This window comes from Micropterus salmoides, unplaced genomic scaffold (assembly GCF_014851395.1).
Source record: "Micropterus salmoides isolate LMB-PRFRI ecotype aquatic unplaced genomic scaffold, ASM1485139v1 Ms_hic_scaffold_23, whole genome shotgun sequence".
NCBI lineage: Eukaryota > Metazoa > Chordata > Actinopteri > Centrarchiformes > Centrarchidae > Micropterus > Micropterus salmoides.
Window position 1 is genome coordinate 15592042 of NW_024041484.1, and position 17517 is coordinate 15609558.

The window sequence follows — 17517 nt, forward strand, 5'->3', positions numbered from 1 at the left end:
GTGTCTAGCACACCCACAGACTTAGAGCAAAGCATAGACAAAAGCTATCCTGTACCCTTGAAAGAGTCCCACAGAATGACTACACTTCCTGTAGGCAATATCAAGCAACAGCAAAGGTAAAAGAGGTCACATCACTATAAAATAAAAAGTCCTTAAACCCTCTGCACACATTAAAAACTGAAGGGCTAGAATCTAGTTAAATGTGAAAAAGTGGGACACATAAGCAACAGGTAACTGTTATTTAGGATTACAACCCACACTGCAAAGACTATTGCTTCCAGCTGGTCATCAACATACACATATTGTATGTTGTGGCCCTGTGTGAAAGGAAAGGAGTAGTCAGAAGTCTGTATTTGTACTCCAAAGAACATTGTGGAAAAAACAAACACAGCAAACTGGTCTACCATTTTCACACCACTGTGAATCTGATTAAACTGCTTTATGCTTGGAATACAAACTAGGAGTATGTCTGATAGGAAGATACAACTGTTAACAGATTTTCTGTGCTTTGGTTTGTCTTTTGCTTGGGGAAGAAGAAAAAGAAACAAGATGGAAGAAATACATTTTGCCTCCACTACAGACTCAGCATGCTCAGTTGACTGAATGGCTGTTGATAAGGGATGACTTGTGACAACAGTGCCAGACACACCACAAAAAAGTCAAATTGATGGACATTCAAAGAATGCCTAAAGACAGAGATTGACCTGCTTTGTGACACAGCCCCAAACGCAATAGCCAGCAACTTAACTAAATATGTCTCATAAGTGCCTTGTCAAATGTCTTTCCAACAGCTCTTCATTTCTGTCAGCTGAATTTTTCTGACAGCCTAAAACTGTAGTGTAGTCTCAGTATAACACAGCTGGTTAGCATTCCAATCATTTCTCTATCTCTGAGTATGTGCGTGTGTGAATCATCTTGCAGCAGTACACTTGACGTGGGAAGGCAGAGAAGTGAGGATTAGGCTGATTATATTGAATTGTGCAGCCAGAGCACATGCAGAAAAGCAGCTACATTCTCATATTGATGCTTTTAAGCGCCCCCTTCTTCATTGACTGAGGGGTGAACTTTGAATGAACTGAGTAAATTTTCCTTAATGGGCAAATTAGTAGTCTCAGTTGCAAGCCAACATCCTTTTATTCCACTTTGTTTGTTTGATTTATTTAATTATGTATTCAATTATGAGTCAAACCATGTCAAAAGTCCATGGGGGCTTTGTGAGCATAATACTGTTTGCAATGATGTTCTTTTTACTCAAACAAACTATTGTTTGGATGGTGGATAAACGTTCATTGAGACAAACAATAGATTTATAAAAACATTTTAAAAAATGAAAGGTGGAAACTGAGCTAACCATACTGGTATTAATCATTGTGTAGATTATCAGGTTATTGTTTAATGTAAATCATTGCAGAATGCCACTAATCTTAAAATGATTAGTCACCCACTTGTACCAATTTTTAGTTACTTACCTTAATGTTCGTGTATGTATATTTTACTCATGATAAATGGCAGTGTGTGAGTAAGATATCGTTATGTTATGTTTAAGAACTATCCATATGGAATTATTTCTGTCTCACTGCTGTACAGATTGCTGTAATGATCACAAACGGACGTTCAGACGACCAGGTCGATGCCGCAGCCAAAGCAGTGGCTGACAATGGGATTTCTCTCTTTGCAGTAGGTGAGCACGGAACTTGGTATTGTGAATTCCTCCAACATCCCCGCTGCAGCAGCTCCTCAGATTTTATCCGAGCTCTGCCGGCTTATCTGCAGTGTTTGCAGTTAGAAATTCATGTCCTGTACATTTGAATTTATTGGATTCAGTGTGGGTATTTGTGAGTGTGTGTGACTCATGTTGCTGAGTGTCTGGGCGCACTCATGCAGGTGTATGCACTGAATGCGTATGTGCAAACATAACAACATCTACTAAATATGTATGTAATAATGAGTGATTAATTCAGCTCCTGTACTGTGTTATGTAAAAGTGCACTTTCTGATACTGTGTGTTGCATCAGCAAAGCTACTTTATCCTACGCCTTTCCCCTCATGAATACACACTACTGCTTATCCACAAGTTTACATATCTTACCCTCTTTCTTCCACATGCATGCATAAGCACACAAGCCCACAACTTTACTCCTCTCAGCTGGGAGCGGTGCAATAATTACTGCTCATTAGCTCATGGTGTGCTAATTGCAGCCATTTTTCATTAGGCGATTCACTGTCCCCCATCTGCACCTCTGACACTGAGGCCTGCTCCCCTCGTTCATCACCTCCACGGAGAAGCTCTTCATGCATCTTGTGTACAAGTGCAAAACCAATATGCTTGTAGAGCCTGTGTAGCATGGATAACACATATACGTACAGATACATTCAAATGCTCTCTGCATACAAACAACTAGTAAAAAAACAAATGCACGTTTATCTTTTCCAGATGGTGATTTCGAGCAACTGTAACTCTCCCACAACAACTTGTATTATGGTCATCTACATCATTACGTTAAGACAGCAGAACTTTTCAAGCCCAGACTGGGTCTTTATCAGCCCACACACTGGGCTCTGACAAACATACATAATGCCGTAACTTGAGATAGAGGCCAGAAAGCATTTGAATGAGCCTGTGTATGTCTTCAGTATACATGTGTATGGTTTCCAATATATCATTAAAAATGCCACAGCTCCACCTAGTGGTGTCTGTAGGAACATATGTGGAGAAAATGCATGTCAAACAGCAATGATGCCACATAATTATTTCTCCATTTTTGGTATTCACTTGTTTTTATTGTGCATTAAACAAGTAAAATCTCACAGATATCAAAAATCATGCCATATATGTAAAGCATGCCATTGATTATGTTAATTGTTTTTGAAAGGTTGTTTTTATCTTTCTTGGCAAATATCAGTGGACTAACTGTCCTGTTGCTGTATCTTTGTCACACACTTTTTTCCCATTGACTTTTTGTCTATCCTGTGAGCAGGTGTTAGGGGAGCTGATGAGTTGGAGCTGAGGAGGATTGTGTCAGAGCCAATTGAGGAGCACCTCTTACTGGGCACTGACTACTCTCGTCTTGAAACCATCCTCGCCAAACTGTCCCGCAGAGTGTGTTTTACAGCCTCTGAACCACCACGTCCTGTGAAAATCTCCCAGCCTGGTAGGCTAGCAGTATGAATGCAAAGTTCTTCGTACCAAACTATTTCCTTAAAGCTGCCCTCACTGACAGCAGCTTGCATTTTTATACTGACAAATTGTGTTTCAAACTAGAGCTTGAAAAGTGTAATAAAAATGAATAATAGTCTCTTATTTCACTCTGCCCTGCAGCTTTCTCAAGAAAATGGATCTATCTTGCTGACAGATTCTACATTCAGACCAACTTGCGTGTTTTATGTTCCTCTCCTCCTTTTCTCTCATTTTTTCATCTCATCCCTCTTTGTGTACCTTCTCCCAACCCTAGTTGAAGAGCGTGTGGTGGGTCCCAGAGACCTGCAAGTTAGCGAGTTGGCCCACAGTTCCCTCAGACTGACATGGAGCCAGGCCACAGGTGATGTCACCGGATATCGTCTCCTGGTCACCCCTTTCAACTCTAAGGGACACCTCCTCCCGCTACAGCAGAGACAGGTGATGTGTTATGCATGTGCGTGATCATAGTTGTGTTGCTATTGAGCTGGACTGTAACAGAGCACAGACTGTATTTTCATATCAGAAGTCCTATTGTTGGAACTGTTAACAATAGCTTACGGCACGACTTGCTGGAAAACCAATTTGGGACCTAGGAGCACATCACAATCTGTTTTCTGCCAATGAACTCAATGAACTCAAAGCTCAAACACTTTGATATAAACTAAAAATAATCTGTTAGATCTTATGAAATAAGCCTACATTGCTCAGCTCAAGCTCTGGGGAGATCAGACGTCTCCTGAAATTACTCTACTTGAAAAACTCAATAACCAGATGCTTCTCAACATTGCATTAATGAGCTCCACATGAACAGTGGTGTTGGCATTGATGTCCTTTTCTCCAACAATATCCATGCTTCTGTGGTTTTGCTTCTGCAATATGTTTTCAAGATAACACTGCAATCGTTTCCTTGACAGAGACTGAGAATTATGTTAGAGTACCAAAAGAGCAATACTTTAGTTGCTGCATTATGTTACAAGGCACAACATGCCACCTCATTTGAATATGATGGAGAAGAGGGTATTGGACAGAAGTATAAATAAACCATAAGGATGCTTACTAGTTTACAGAGGTTAACACTTTATTTAAGTACACATTTCAGAAGTATATCTGTGTTATTGCACTGTCTTTGTGTATTTCTCTCTTCTGCTCTGACTTCAACGCTTTCTTTATCAATTATCTTTCTCTTTACTTCAGTCTGTCTTGCTCTTTCTTTCTCACACAACCACACTCACTAAGCTGCTTCTCGTTCTGCTGTCTTCTGTGTATCTAACAGACTGATCTGAAGGCAGATGTGAGCACAGCAATGGTGATGGAGCTGAGTCCTAAAACAGACTATTCTCTCACTGTGTACGCCATCTACCCTAGCCTCATAGGAGACTCTGCTACAATCACCGTCCAGACAAGTGGGTGTCATACATCAGCGTGTGTACCCTTTTAGACACACATGAATCTGTTTTGGATGTCACTGAACTTCACAGCCCTGAACAACAAGTTTCTGTCTTTTAGCCCCTTTGCCTCAGGTGTCAAACTTCCGTGTTATTGAGCAGGGTCTTTTCTCTCTGCGCCTCGGCTGGACGCCTCCTCCGGGGAAGCTCAATGGATTCAAGATCTTCATCCCAAGATGTATGCTAACATTACACTTTGGAAGTATTATTTAACACAAGAGACATTGCAGTCCAGTATAAAAATGTTATGTGTGTTTTTGTGCCATTTATCATCATTATGATACACCTACGTATAAAATGTAAATCAATCATTTATATTCATTTAACAATGTTGAACTTAAGACATTTAGCATCACAGGAGAAGTTGTTTGGGATATATATTTCTTGGGTACTGATTCTTTGAGATTTTTGTCCTATAGCCACCCGACCAGGATTTATTTATGAGCACCTGCTTCCTGGAGACACCTCTTCTCATGTAATTGACAGCCTGGAGGAGGATAAGAAGTACATTATCAGTATTTATGCTGTTTACCCCCAGGGACCAAGTGAACCACTCTCAATAGTGGGCAAGACATGTAAGTTTGTTGGCTTTTAACAAAACTCCATAATTTTATTTCTCAGACAACTAAGTAAAAATGATTATTACAGCTGAACAAAGTTACGGTTTGGTGTCCAGGCTCTTACCTCTTTACTCCCTATTGTGTTTATTGGAGATAAAGTGGGGAAAGGGATGAGCACAAGTATTTTTGCAGCTTAAATAGACCACCAATTGAGGAATGTGAGGCATGTCATGTGTGTTTTCAGTGCAGGTGGAGATGAATGCTTGAACTAGCTTGCAGGCGTTGCTTCATTAATTTACCTAAAAACAAAATCCAAAGACCAAAAGAACTTTCTTACACTCTTTTTACCATATGTGACACTTTTACACATTAAAATTTTACACATTATTGACTCCAAACAACTAAAGAAAAAGAGCCTGGACCACTGTAACCAATTAACAATTGCAGGACAAAGTCATGTTATAGAGAATAAAACCAGAGACAACACAAGGAAGCAAATGCTAAGGTGCAGTACCATGATATATCCACACTAGGGTGATGTTGTTCTATTGAAAATACCAGCAGTATGTCTACTAGATACAGTAATTTCATCTATTCTGTTTCATGGTACTAGAGAAAACTTCTAGATGCTATGTTTTGATTTTGATTATTATGTATTTCATTACATTATTTTAAATAGTTCTTCTCTATCAAAGGTCTGAATCAAATAGCCTTACTTTCTGTGATAACTATAATTTTGTGGATCGATTTTGTGTGCGTGTTTGTGTGGATGTGGTGTGTTCCACAGTAAAGCTGGTACAAGTTCAGGAGTTTCGGGTCCAAAACGCCACCACAGACACTGTCCAGGCGAGGTGGGCATCAGTTAGGGGTGCCACAGGATACCGTCTGACATGGGCATCCCCAGGTACTCTTTGCTACGTAATTGTACATGGGGGTGTTACAGAGACTAAACCAGATCTTATATTATGGCATTCAGCTATTCAGTGCCTCTGTGTCTCTCTGTGTCTTTCAGACGACCACATAGAAAACATAAACCTCGGGGACACCTTTAACTATTACATGATCCAAGGCCTCCGCTCAGGCTCTGAGTACACCATCACCATCAACCCCATCTTTGGAGACACTGAGGGGCCCATCACTGCCACCAAAGTCAAAACATGTAACTAGGATTCTTGCTAGAGAGTACAAAAATACAGGAATGAGCAATGGTTACTTTATTATAGATACAGACATGGCTAGATTTGAAGATGCATAACAGCCCTCTTTGGCTTTCTCTCTGTGTGTCAGTGGAAAGCAGTGCAGTACAAACTTTGAAGGTGTCGGCTGTGAGCACCAGCACTGCTGTCATCTCATGGAACAGTGTCCCAGGAGCCACAGGATACAGACTGGCCTGGGGACCCACCCCAGGTGATTTACTCTCACTTTCAACCCTCCTGTTTTATTTGTTAAAGTAGGTCTGTAGTATCTAGTAGTATCTGGTTCTTCTTGTGATACATCCCATGGTGCTTGTATATATAAAATGTCTCTACATTGATGAAGCACCATACAGCCCAATGATGTCTTTCTACAGCAAGTGGCGGGTAAAGGGTATTTGCTTTTGTTTGCATGTATGTATGCATGCACGCATGCCCAGCCTTTCTTCTACTGTTGGCTTGCTCCCTTTCTCCCAGTGACAGATTTACTCTGACAAGAGCTTTTGAAATGCCACTGCTTTTATAATGGACACATCCACCCTGCCGGTCTGCCAGGAGGATGTGACAGGTGGCATAGGGACTCACTTTGATGAAATACAAAAGGGGGGAAAAGGACGAGGTTATGATTTCCAGAGAAGGGGGCTCTGATGCTGAGCCAGAGTTGAGAGAAATGCCAGAACATTGAGGAATAATCAATTGAAAGAAAGAGTGATGTGACTGTACTGTCAACGTTGATATTTTTTTCAGAGTTTATTGGCCGGGACCGTCCCAGGCAGTTGGCTCTGAACGGCAGCACCACAGAGTACCAGCTGAAGAATGTAGCCCATGATACAGAGTATGTCCTGACTCTCTATGTGCTGTTTGGATCTGTGGTGGGACCTGGCATCTCTGCTACCTTCAAAACTTGTGAGTACAAGTATTCAATGTCTCCCACCCACCTGAAGTACCACTGAAGTTTAGATTGGACTACAATTGGTTGACTGCAGAGATTTGTGCCAAAATATTTTCTTGTTCTTTCTGTGTGTAGAGTCATCTTATTCATCTAGAAAGTATCATTCCAAGTCAATATATACAGGTGCTGGTCATATAATTAGAATATCATCAAAAAGTTAATTTATTTCAGTAATTCCATTCAAAAAGTGAAACTTGTATAATGTATACATTCATTCCACACAGACTGATTTATATTTATATTTCAAGTGATCATTCCTTTTCTGTGTGTAATGAATGAATATAATATCCAAGTTTCACTTTTTGAATGGAATTACTGAAATAAATAAACTCTTTGATAATATTCTAATTATATGACCAGCCCCTGTAATGATGCATGAGTTAAATAAATAATAAATTAAATTAAGATTATACTAATTTGTATTAGAAGTGCCTGGAGATCAATTCACCGTCTTTTAACAGTAACTTAACACCAGGCTGAAAAACAGGATTGCTCTGCCCTGTCTGGTTGAAAGTTTCATTGCTGGGTGTTGCACTTGAAACCCCCCGGCACAGTGTATTGATACACCCTGGAGTACTACATCTAGAAAGCTTTGACAGAAAAAATGTACCCTTGTCATGAATCTTTCTGTTTCATATTATCGATTAAATAATGTAATTGACAATGTATTGTTAGAGCAAATGCAGGTTATTCATGTTCATGATCTTCCTCTTTTCTCAGCTCCGTTGGGCTATGTATCCAACTTCAAAGTGACATCCTACACCAGTACCTCCATAGATGTGGAGTGGAGTCCCATTGTTGGCGCTACCGAGTACAAACTCTCTTGGAAGTCAGGTGATATATTTACCCATTATTTTCTCTGCTCCATCTCCAATATGGGGACTATTTATGTTTTCACAGGTCAGTCAAATTTACTTTCTGTTTGTATACTTGTCAGAGAACCTTTTGATGCCTTTAAAGACTATATATCTAAAAAAACAGGAATGGGAACTGTGGGAGTCACTCAATATTCCTGCATTGCAAGTAATATTGTGTTATGTGTATCTGTGCTTATGTACCTTCCTGTTTACAGATGATAGCAGCCCTCTGTCCCGTTACCTAGACCATAGTGTTCTTTTCCATCGTATCGAAGACCTGAACCCACAGTCCACCTACACAATCACCATCTGTGCAGTGTACAGCAACTCAGAGGGACCAGAAATCTCCTTATCTCAGCTCACAGGTACAGAACGGAAGTTAGGTCTTGCAGTTTATTTTAACTGATTGTGATTCATCTTTAGATCTAAATAGCTCTGTGCAGCTGTGCATCCCTTTGTAATTAAATGGGTAGGGACAGTGGGTTTCTCAATCCCATGCCACAGCAACCCTTGTGGTGTCTTTGTTTGACTGACAAGTCATGTACTTTGGTCTTCCTATTTTAACCACAGTTCGTGTCATTGTCACTTGTAGTATGTGTCACTGAGTCCAAGTCAGCAGAGCTGCTATCATTTTATCACTGTCACTGTCAAAGTTGGTATGTTACACCAGCTCCAAGTGCCAAATTTATTACACTGACAAATGATAGTGTGTGAATAAACCAGCTCATTCAGCTCAGAGATTTTGGATTGCTCTAAATTTAATGATGTTTTTATAGATATTTTATGCATTATGAGTGGAACTGATTAGAATTTTGGGGGAAATAAATTTTAATGTGATTCACAGTTGTAAATTTATAAAGAATTGTGTTTGTATGGTATTATTTTTCAGCTGCAGTTTCAGACTCGGAGCCTATTCAGGCAGTGAGGGAGGTGAAGGTTGTGGATATTGGAGTAAACTCTTTCACCCTTTCCTGGAGGAAAACACAAGGTGCATCTGGGTACAAAATCTCCTGGATTCCGTTCTTGGGTGAGGGACCTCACATACAGTCAACCATGTGTACATACAGTTTAGAGTTTAAAGCCAGTGCCTGACACCTATAACCATTTCACTGTTAATTCAATGCCTAACTATAATCCCAACCCTATTCAAGTGTTGCTAAGCAGTGGCATCATTTAACTGCAACATTTCTTGGAAATCAGCATTTTCACTATACTTTTGCATAATTGGTCATTTTACGTAGCTCTTAAAAACTCACTGTTTGGACTCCTGTGGCTCATTTCAATAGAGTTTTTACAGTAAATGAGTACACAGCACTATTATTTCACACTCTGATTATCTCTATATGCTGGATTTGTGTTATTGTCTGCTGTAGGGGGTGATGAAAAGTCGCACAAGGTATCTGCTGCTTCAACCACCTTCACTATCCACAACCTGCGGGAGAGCTCAGCTTATAAGATCCAGGTGTCTTCTATGGTGGGCAATAGAGAGGGAAGCCCAGTCCTCGTCACTGCTCGCACCTGTGAGTCCTGCCTGAGATATACAATGGTATCAGATAGGGAATTAGTATTGGCAGATATCCTGAATTGAGATATCGAAATCAGTATTTAGTGAGAAAATATTGAACAGTGCATCTCTATTGTGCATGGTTGTATATAAATATTAATTATCCTTTGATTGACATGTTTCAATGTATGCAGCAAAAGTAATAATCTTGATTTTTTTTCCTGTTCTCTAACATACTGTATGACTGAGTAAATCAAACATGGTCCTGACGTATTTTGTTTGTTCCTTTCACGTGTTACAGTGGATCTTCCAAAAGTGAATGGCTTTGCTGCTCTGAACACTACAGACAGCAGCACTATTCTGAACTGGACACGTGTGGCTGGCGTCTCTGGATACCTTCTCTCCTGGAGGCACATCTCAGGTCAGTGGTCACCCTCTATTTAGCATCACGTTAACATGAATGCAATTTTCAGTCAAATTGTTAACCCAAAGAGGCACACTGTTTTGTTTTAAAGAGGCATTGGTTTGAAAACTTTATTTATTTGAATACATTCCAAGTACAGTGTGACAGAAATAAAAAATAATTTTTGTTGACTGTCCCAGCGGGTTTGAAGTGGATAAGTAGCATGTTATTGCACTGTGTATTGATTCTCAGCATAAGCACCCTTTTGTTGAAATGGGAAATATTAAGAAAAACAAATCCAATATTCATGTTTTATCATAAATGCAGAGTTTTACAAGTATTTTTCCTTTGGTAGGCAGTGGTTGTAATTTTAGTAACAATCTGATATAAGTGAGTGACAGTGTTGGAGAGATAAAATATCTCTGAAATACAGTAAACAGACATAATGTAACAACACACATGACATGTGAACATTGTATTAGACACAGATCAAATGAAATGCTTCACTGTTCACATCATTGCATCAATTAGCTCTGCAGCAGCTTGGAGAGACCCAGCCCACACTCTGTCTCTCTGTACATAAGCTTATATCAGGTCTCTGCTAAAAACCATTGATTTCAATAGGAAGGCAAGTTTTCCTTCCTGTTATTCCTGAACATTAAATCAGCTGAAATGCTTTTCTTTGTGTGTCTTTTCAGTGTTGGAGATCAAAACAGAGACCCTGGGCCCTGGTTTTACCTCCTATAAGATCAACGATTTGCAGTATGGAAGAACTTATATTTTTACCATCAGACCTTTGTATGGAGAAGTGGAGGGGCCTATAAGCACTGTGTATCAGAGAATATGTAAGTCATTATTGAAAAGGTTTGAATCTGGCATGCTACAAAATGCTTGTTAATTGCACAGGATATACGTACACTTAAAATGTATCTATATTTTCCCACTCATGTCATAATGAAAGTATACTAGTTTAATATACTGATTGCATTGAGTTAAACACTCTTCTTTAATCTAGTCGTACTATAGGGTAAATCCACCTGTGACCTGTTTAGCTAGACTGAAGAGTTAAAAAAAACTAAATGCCTAAATAGCATCAGTTAGTTTAGCATAGTCAGATATTTCTGTGTCGTTCTAAACTGCATGAACACTACTAACTCTGAAACTAAAATATTTTTTGAAAAAGATTTGCACTTAAGTTTAATAAGTTTCTTTGCCCTCGACATAATATTCCTGGCGTATGTTGCAGCTCAGGATGCTTACAGGGACTTCAGTTTACATAGTTGATTGCTTTTGATTGGACAGCACCACAGATGTTTCCCAGCAACTATACTAGCAAAAAAGTTTTAACTGTGCAAATGAGACAATCACTAATTTGAAACCTGTGTTAATCTCAGTGGGACATGATCCTCCGGTGGTTACAGTCCAGTCTGTGCTTGCCACACTTGCCCCCCATTCTCCTCATATCACGACTGCCTCCATCACCAACACGACCATCTCTCATGGAGCCACCAGGACCACCCGGCACCCCATTGCTGTGCCACCAACTAAATCCATAACCACCAAGAAGCCTCCAGGTCAGCCAAGTGTCACTGAAGCCAAAGAGGCAGGAGTCACCTCCCTTCGATTAACCCCATTCACTGCAAAGACAGCAGCTCCACCAAGACCAGGTATTTTAGAGAGATCTACAGTGTGACGGTGTGTAAATAAGAAATAGAGAGTATTGGCTTCTTATACACATTAAATTGTGGAAATGTATTTAAGATTTGTGTTTGTGTTTTGTTCAGTGTGTGGTAAGGCCAAAGCAGACATAGTATTCTTAGTGGACGAGTCTTCCAGCATCGGCGCTAACAACTTTATCAAGATAAAGGACTTCATGTTCCGGGTGGCCACATACTTCCCAGTCATTGGTTCTCAGGCCACACAGGTTGGTCTCTCAGTAAAAACGTTCTTTGTTTTATGTTGTGGTGATGATATGGCTTGAGGTGTATACTGTACTTTGCTCTCTTTGACTGTACATTTGTTTAGTGTAGTAGGACAATTACAAACTGGACTGGATTGCAGTGACTGTAAATGATGATAGTTGCTGCAAGTTAGCAAACTGCTCCAGTGAGTGTCTTGTGCCGGCCAGTATGATTTTCAGTAACACTATGTGCAATTCTTTCACAATGTGGGCAGAATCTGTCTCAAACATTAGTAGAAAGGATAAACAAGGCAGAATGCCACATGGCTTGTGATTGGCTAAGTGAAGCAGAATTATAGCTCAAAGTTGCATCACATTCAATTTAGTGAACATGATGATGTTGTGTTGATGTGTATTTTCTCCATTAATCTTCTCTCAGATAGCAGTGGTTCATTACAGTGATGAGCCTCGAATTGAATTCCGTCTAAATGAATTCAAAGACAGAAACTCTGTGCTCAGAGCCCTCAAAGCACTACGTTACAGAGGAGGCAACACCAGAACAGGTTAGTGATGCACACAAATGTGCACATTTCTTTTCATATTTAGGTCCTGCTGTTGATATCGCAGCCTCTAACAGCTGTCATGCTGGTGGACAGAAAATATGCTATTCTTGGTCCCTCGAACATATAGATTAGTATTAGTACTGACTGCTGACGTAGCAAGTATCATTTCACATAATCTCATCAAAGAAAGGTTTCACTGTGCAGGCTATACTGTACTATATGTCATGTAATAAAAAATGTTCCAAACTCAGAGTGTATGTTTAATTGCATTCATTTGAGTCAGAGATTTAAAGAAAAAGTGAACATTATATAAATGATAAAAAATTGTCCCATTTAATGACTAATTTATAAAAAATATAATAAATTAGTCATTGTTTTTTATGGAAGGTTAAAAACTTAAACCTGAAACTTGGCTTTTGACTAGAATGTTTTATGGCCATTAAATTTTACTTAAATAATGGCCCAAATTTTGTCTATTTTTGTTGATTGTATTATTAAACTTTTATAATTTCTGGTATGCATTAGTCTAAGATTATTTTGCTGTTCATATTTAAATATCTTATCAGCTTGTTGTATGTACAGTATGTGTTGTATGTGTTTATGAAAAATAAAAATAGAAACAGTGCTGTGCAGACAAGTAAATTTAGTCTACCTGCATTTATCAGAGCAAAACTCTCCCAGTGGTTTAATTTTTTTTGTCTTTATACACTTGTGTACCCCCAGGAAAAGGCATCAGCTACGTTCTGCAGGAACTGTTCCTAGAGTCTCTGGGGATGAGGCAGAATGTGGCTCATGTTCTGGTTCTGATTACAGACGGCAGGGCCCAGGATAATGTGGTGCCACCCTCCAGAATTGCACGTGCTTTGGGTCAGTTATTGTAAAGCCGCTAAAATGGTGTCGCTAATGGCGAGTTTTAAAGAAGCAAATTGGTTTTTTTTTAATCGATATGTAACAAACAAGACTTCAAACCTGCAGGTTTTTCCTGGGTTATCATGTTTTGAATCTGTTTCTCTCTAGGCGTCAGTGTCCTGGCAGTTGGAGTTTCTAATGCAGACATTGAGGAGCTGAATAAAATAGCAGCACCCACCAGCTACAAAAATATCTTCTACTCACCCACTTTTGATGACTTCTCTTCCATTGAGAGAGAATTTATCAATAGCATCTGCAGTGAGGAACTGCTGTCGGAGTTTGAACTATATGAAAAGGCAAGACAGAAACAAAGCAAAACTATTATATCTTTTGTTGTTATAACATTGAACTAATTAGAGTTCAATTAGACTTGAGAATAAATTTCAAACAACATGTGATATTCATGCATGCGATTGAAGCCAAGTTTTACAACTGGCTGTGTTTTAGTGTTTTAGGTGATTGAATTTTAATCAGATCGCTATACTAAAGTTGCACATGGAAATGTACCTTAAAGAGGTGGTATTATGCTCATTTTCAGGTTCAAAATCTTATTTAGGGGTTGTACCAGAACAGGTTTACGTGGTTTAATTTTCAAAAAACACCATATTTTTCTCATACTGCACATTGCTGCAGCTCCTCTTTTCACCCTGTGTGTTGTATGCTCCGCTCTTGAGCTACAGAGTGATGCATCTTACTTGTACAAAATCTTTGTTGTGAGTTGCACATGCGCAGTTCCCAGGACTACTAGCCAATCAGAAGCAGAGAAAAATTGACCAAACAAGTCGCTCAGTAGCTTTCACATCAGGTGTAACATTAGCATTATAGCTATAACTTTAGCAGTGTTAGCCAACGTTTACAACAACTCCGCACTTGAACAGTCTGTGAAGTTACATTGCCATGTTTATTTTAAATATGATTAACAACCAATAAAGCATACTTACAGGTTGTGATTGTGAATTTCCAGGCAGGAGTTGCATCGTCTTTTAGGACTAAACGTTGAACTGTTGTGTTCTGACGATCTATGCTGCCTTGCCGAAAAATGCTACCGTAGCGCAAATCGATAGACTCGACTCTACTCGGCCCTGCTCCGTTTTCCATTACAGATAGCACCCAGAGATAGTGCGTAGCTTGTCGTGAACCTCAACCTCAACGGAGGTGAGGTGATACGTAAAAAAGTACCTGGAAGCAGGTACAGGTACAACATTTCTACAATGGAAAACCAAACAAAGGTGAGTGGAGCCAAAGGGCCTCCGCTCAGACTAGCTTGGTTTGAGTGCGTGCCTGACCTCGCTAGATGCTTGGCAAGCTTTATGACGCGTTTTCATTGTTACGTCACAAGTATAGGAAGTGACTGGACTACAACGAGCTGTTTTCAAGCGATTCAGAGCAGAGCTTTCTGTGGGAGATAGGAACTCCCTTTGTTCTGGACTTTGGGCTTTTTCGCTTTGCAAACCTGTTACATGCACAAAAAACATATATAATTCAATAAAGGAGAGGGGAAAAGCCAAAAAGCATAATACCACCTCTTTAAGATGTATAGGAGAGGTCGCCTAAGCCACAGATGTTTGTGCATGCATGGTGACCCTGTACTACATAAATGTAAATCTAATCACTTTTTTTAATCAACTCATAAGGACTCTTTAAACACTTCAGCAGTCTTGAGTTCATTTTGACATCAGAGCTGTGGAGGATGTGCATTACATAGCCATCTTTTCCCCTGTATTCTAAATGTCCTTGATCAGTACGTGATGAATACTGTTTTTTCTCGTTTCCATTTTCAGATTGCTCAGTTGGACACCCCGACTGAAGACCCAGAAGGGCTGCTAAAGCCTCAGGGTCCCTGCCCCTCTGAGTGTGTGAAGGTAGTGACTTCAGACACAAAATACTCCACAACCCCCCCACCCCACCCCACCACCACCACTTTAGTCATCATTGATCATCATCACTATCAGTATAGGCTAATATTAGTCGTAGTGCAACCAAACATGTGAGAGGGTACTAATCACCACATGACATGACCATTCAATATAAATACACATAAGCATTGATATTGCTTTTTGGTCCTAAACAGCAGGACAGTGTGTCTTTTCTTCTCTTGTATCCTGGTTAGATTTTTTTTTTCAGATTGGTGCTGACATTAATATGAACTTCTCACATTAACAATGGTTTGATTAATGAGATGTTATGAGTTGTTGTCTTATTAATCATTGTTCTGGGTATATTACATCATCAACTATTAATCATATTAATTGTTTGTTTATCCAGGGCCAGAAAGGGGAACCGGTGAGTTAACTTAATGTTGTGTTAAAGATTAAATAGATTTTTTTTAATGTGCGCAAAAGCAGTGTTATTTATTTTCAGTATTCTAACTCTCATTCTTTCAGGGAGATGGTTTTGGTCTTGGAGGACTGGTATGTTTGATCAACTTTTCTTCTCTGCATTATTAAACCTGATAAGTGAAAAGCTAATACTTTTGTCCCACATTTCCATACATTTCCATCGACTGTTCTCACTTTGCCGTGCATTATTGTACCCTCATTGCTATTAATTAAACTTTATTATCTTTATTATTAATACATTTTTTAGAATAACCATTACTCTTTTTTTGTTTATGTAGAGATTTAGGCCAAGCCCTGGAAACTATGATCCTTTTACTTCTTCCAAAGGAGAGAAGGGAGAAAGGGTAAGAATCAATAAACATACACACAATAAACACTAACACCGTTCTTGTCATTGCCATCATCATTGATAATCATTTATTGTCAAGATTACCTTACCCATGTGTTTGGCTGAATCTGCTGTACATTTTATTATATATGCAGCATGAACATGAGCTGTTTAAGTAAGTGCACTGCCACTACTACAAGGTTCTTTTGTAGTGGGGTCATTGATGAGCAGGGTAGCTGTAACTTTGACAGTAGAAACAGCAATAGTCACAGTCACTGACAGAAGGTTAAAGTATAACACAAAAATTAACAAAAATAAAATAAGGTGGAGAGCAGTAAGTCAGTTTCTTCAAATTATTCCAGTTATTTTCACCTCTAATGCTCTCTAAAGCTGGAGTTCCAAACAGCTGTTTAGTGTTGTTTTGCATAAAAGCTTGTTTATCCAAGTTGTTTTTTTCTTCTCTCCATTAATTCATTTGTTCAATCCACATGGGCCAAGGGTGCTGCGAGATTTGTTCATTTCCATATTGTTATTATTATCTCAAGTACATTTTCAAAATATAATACATTTTTCAACACACCAAAACAGAAGAAAATAACAAAAATCACAATCATCATATTAAAAACTCTGTTTGCAGTTTCATTAAATTCATTAAATTCATCATCATTAAATTTGCAGTTATGCCACAGCTAACAGTTGCCTGTTGTCAAAGTAATGATGGTTGCAGTGAAGAAAAAATAAGAAGAAATGGGAATTACTATCTTAATCTGGACCCAGGATGGCTTTATCTATAAAGTGAATGTGACAGTGTCTTCATCATGTCAAAACACACATTTCTACCCTTTGTTGGGTATTGACAGATTCACAGTTCAATATTTGGAGATCTACAAACTATGCTGGTTGTATCTGGTTTAGAGAGCAGATGTGCATTATCGAGCTGTTCAGTTTCAGGTAAAAAGGTATAAGACCATCTTCAGCAATGTGGACAGATTAGTTCAAATAAGTCAGTAAACAGTCTGTTTACTGTTACCCATTCCTTGAGTCAGTTACAGTAAATGTTAACACAACTGCTCTGTCCTCATGAGTCAATATCAAATTATTGTTGTTATTATTTTTTCCTTTTCACTGTATCCAATCTCATAACCCTGCTGTGCTGTATGAGTGAGTGTTGCTTTGCGGTGTATGTCTATAATTACATTTTCCACACAGACCATGATGTTTTAATATGACAGGGACCTCCTGGAACAGATGGTGTACCTGGGTTGCCAGGACGACCAGGGAGAACTGGACCCCCAGGTTCTGCCGGCCAACGGGTAACTAAATTAGAAAAAACAAAACCTCCCACTGACCTGGTTAAAGTTTATTTCATTTATGTCTGACTCTGCA

The 17517-nt window shown here is 39.2% G+C and overlaps 1 protein-coding gene across 1 annotated transcript in view; it reads left to right on the forward strand.

Annotated features, from left to right (window-relative positions):
• col7a1l (collagen type VII alpha 1-like) overlaps nt 1-17517 on the forward strand; it is a 62671-nt gene that overhangs the window by 11177 nt on the left and 33977 nt on the right. Inside the window, 26 exon segments of the mRNA XM_038739148.1 lie at nt 1588-1681; nt 2979-3152; nt 3453-3616; nt 4452-4581; nt 4685-4801; nt 5043-5198; nt 5971-6087; nt 6196-6342; nt 6471-6590; nt 7124-7282; nt 8049-8162; nt 8401-8550; nt 9075-9212; nt 9559-9705; nt 9991-10110; nt 10791-10937; nt 11487-11759; nt 11877-12016; nt 12432-12555; nt 13279-13422; nt 13573-13760; nt 15246-15326; nt 15730-15747; nt 15849-15875; nt 16082-16147; nt 17364-17444. Coding sequence (XP_038595076.1) covers nt 1588-1681; nt 2979-3152; nt 3453-3616; nt 4452-4581; nt 4685-4801; nt 5043-5198; nt 5971-6087; nt 6196-6342; nt 6471-6590; nt 7124-7282; nt 8049-8162; nt 8401-8550; nt 9075-9212; nt 9559-9705; nt 9991-10110; nt 10791-10937; nt 11487-11759; nt 11877-12016; nt 12432-12555; nt 13279-13422; nt 13573-13760; nt 15246-15326; nt 15730-15747; nt 15849-15875; nt 16082-16147; nt 17364-17444 — 3336 coding nt within the window.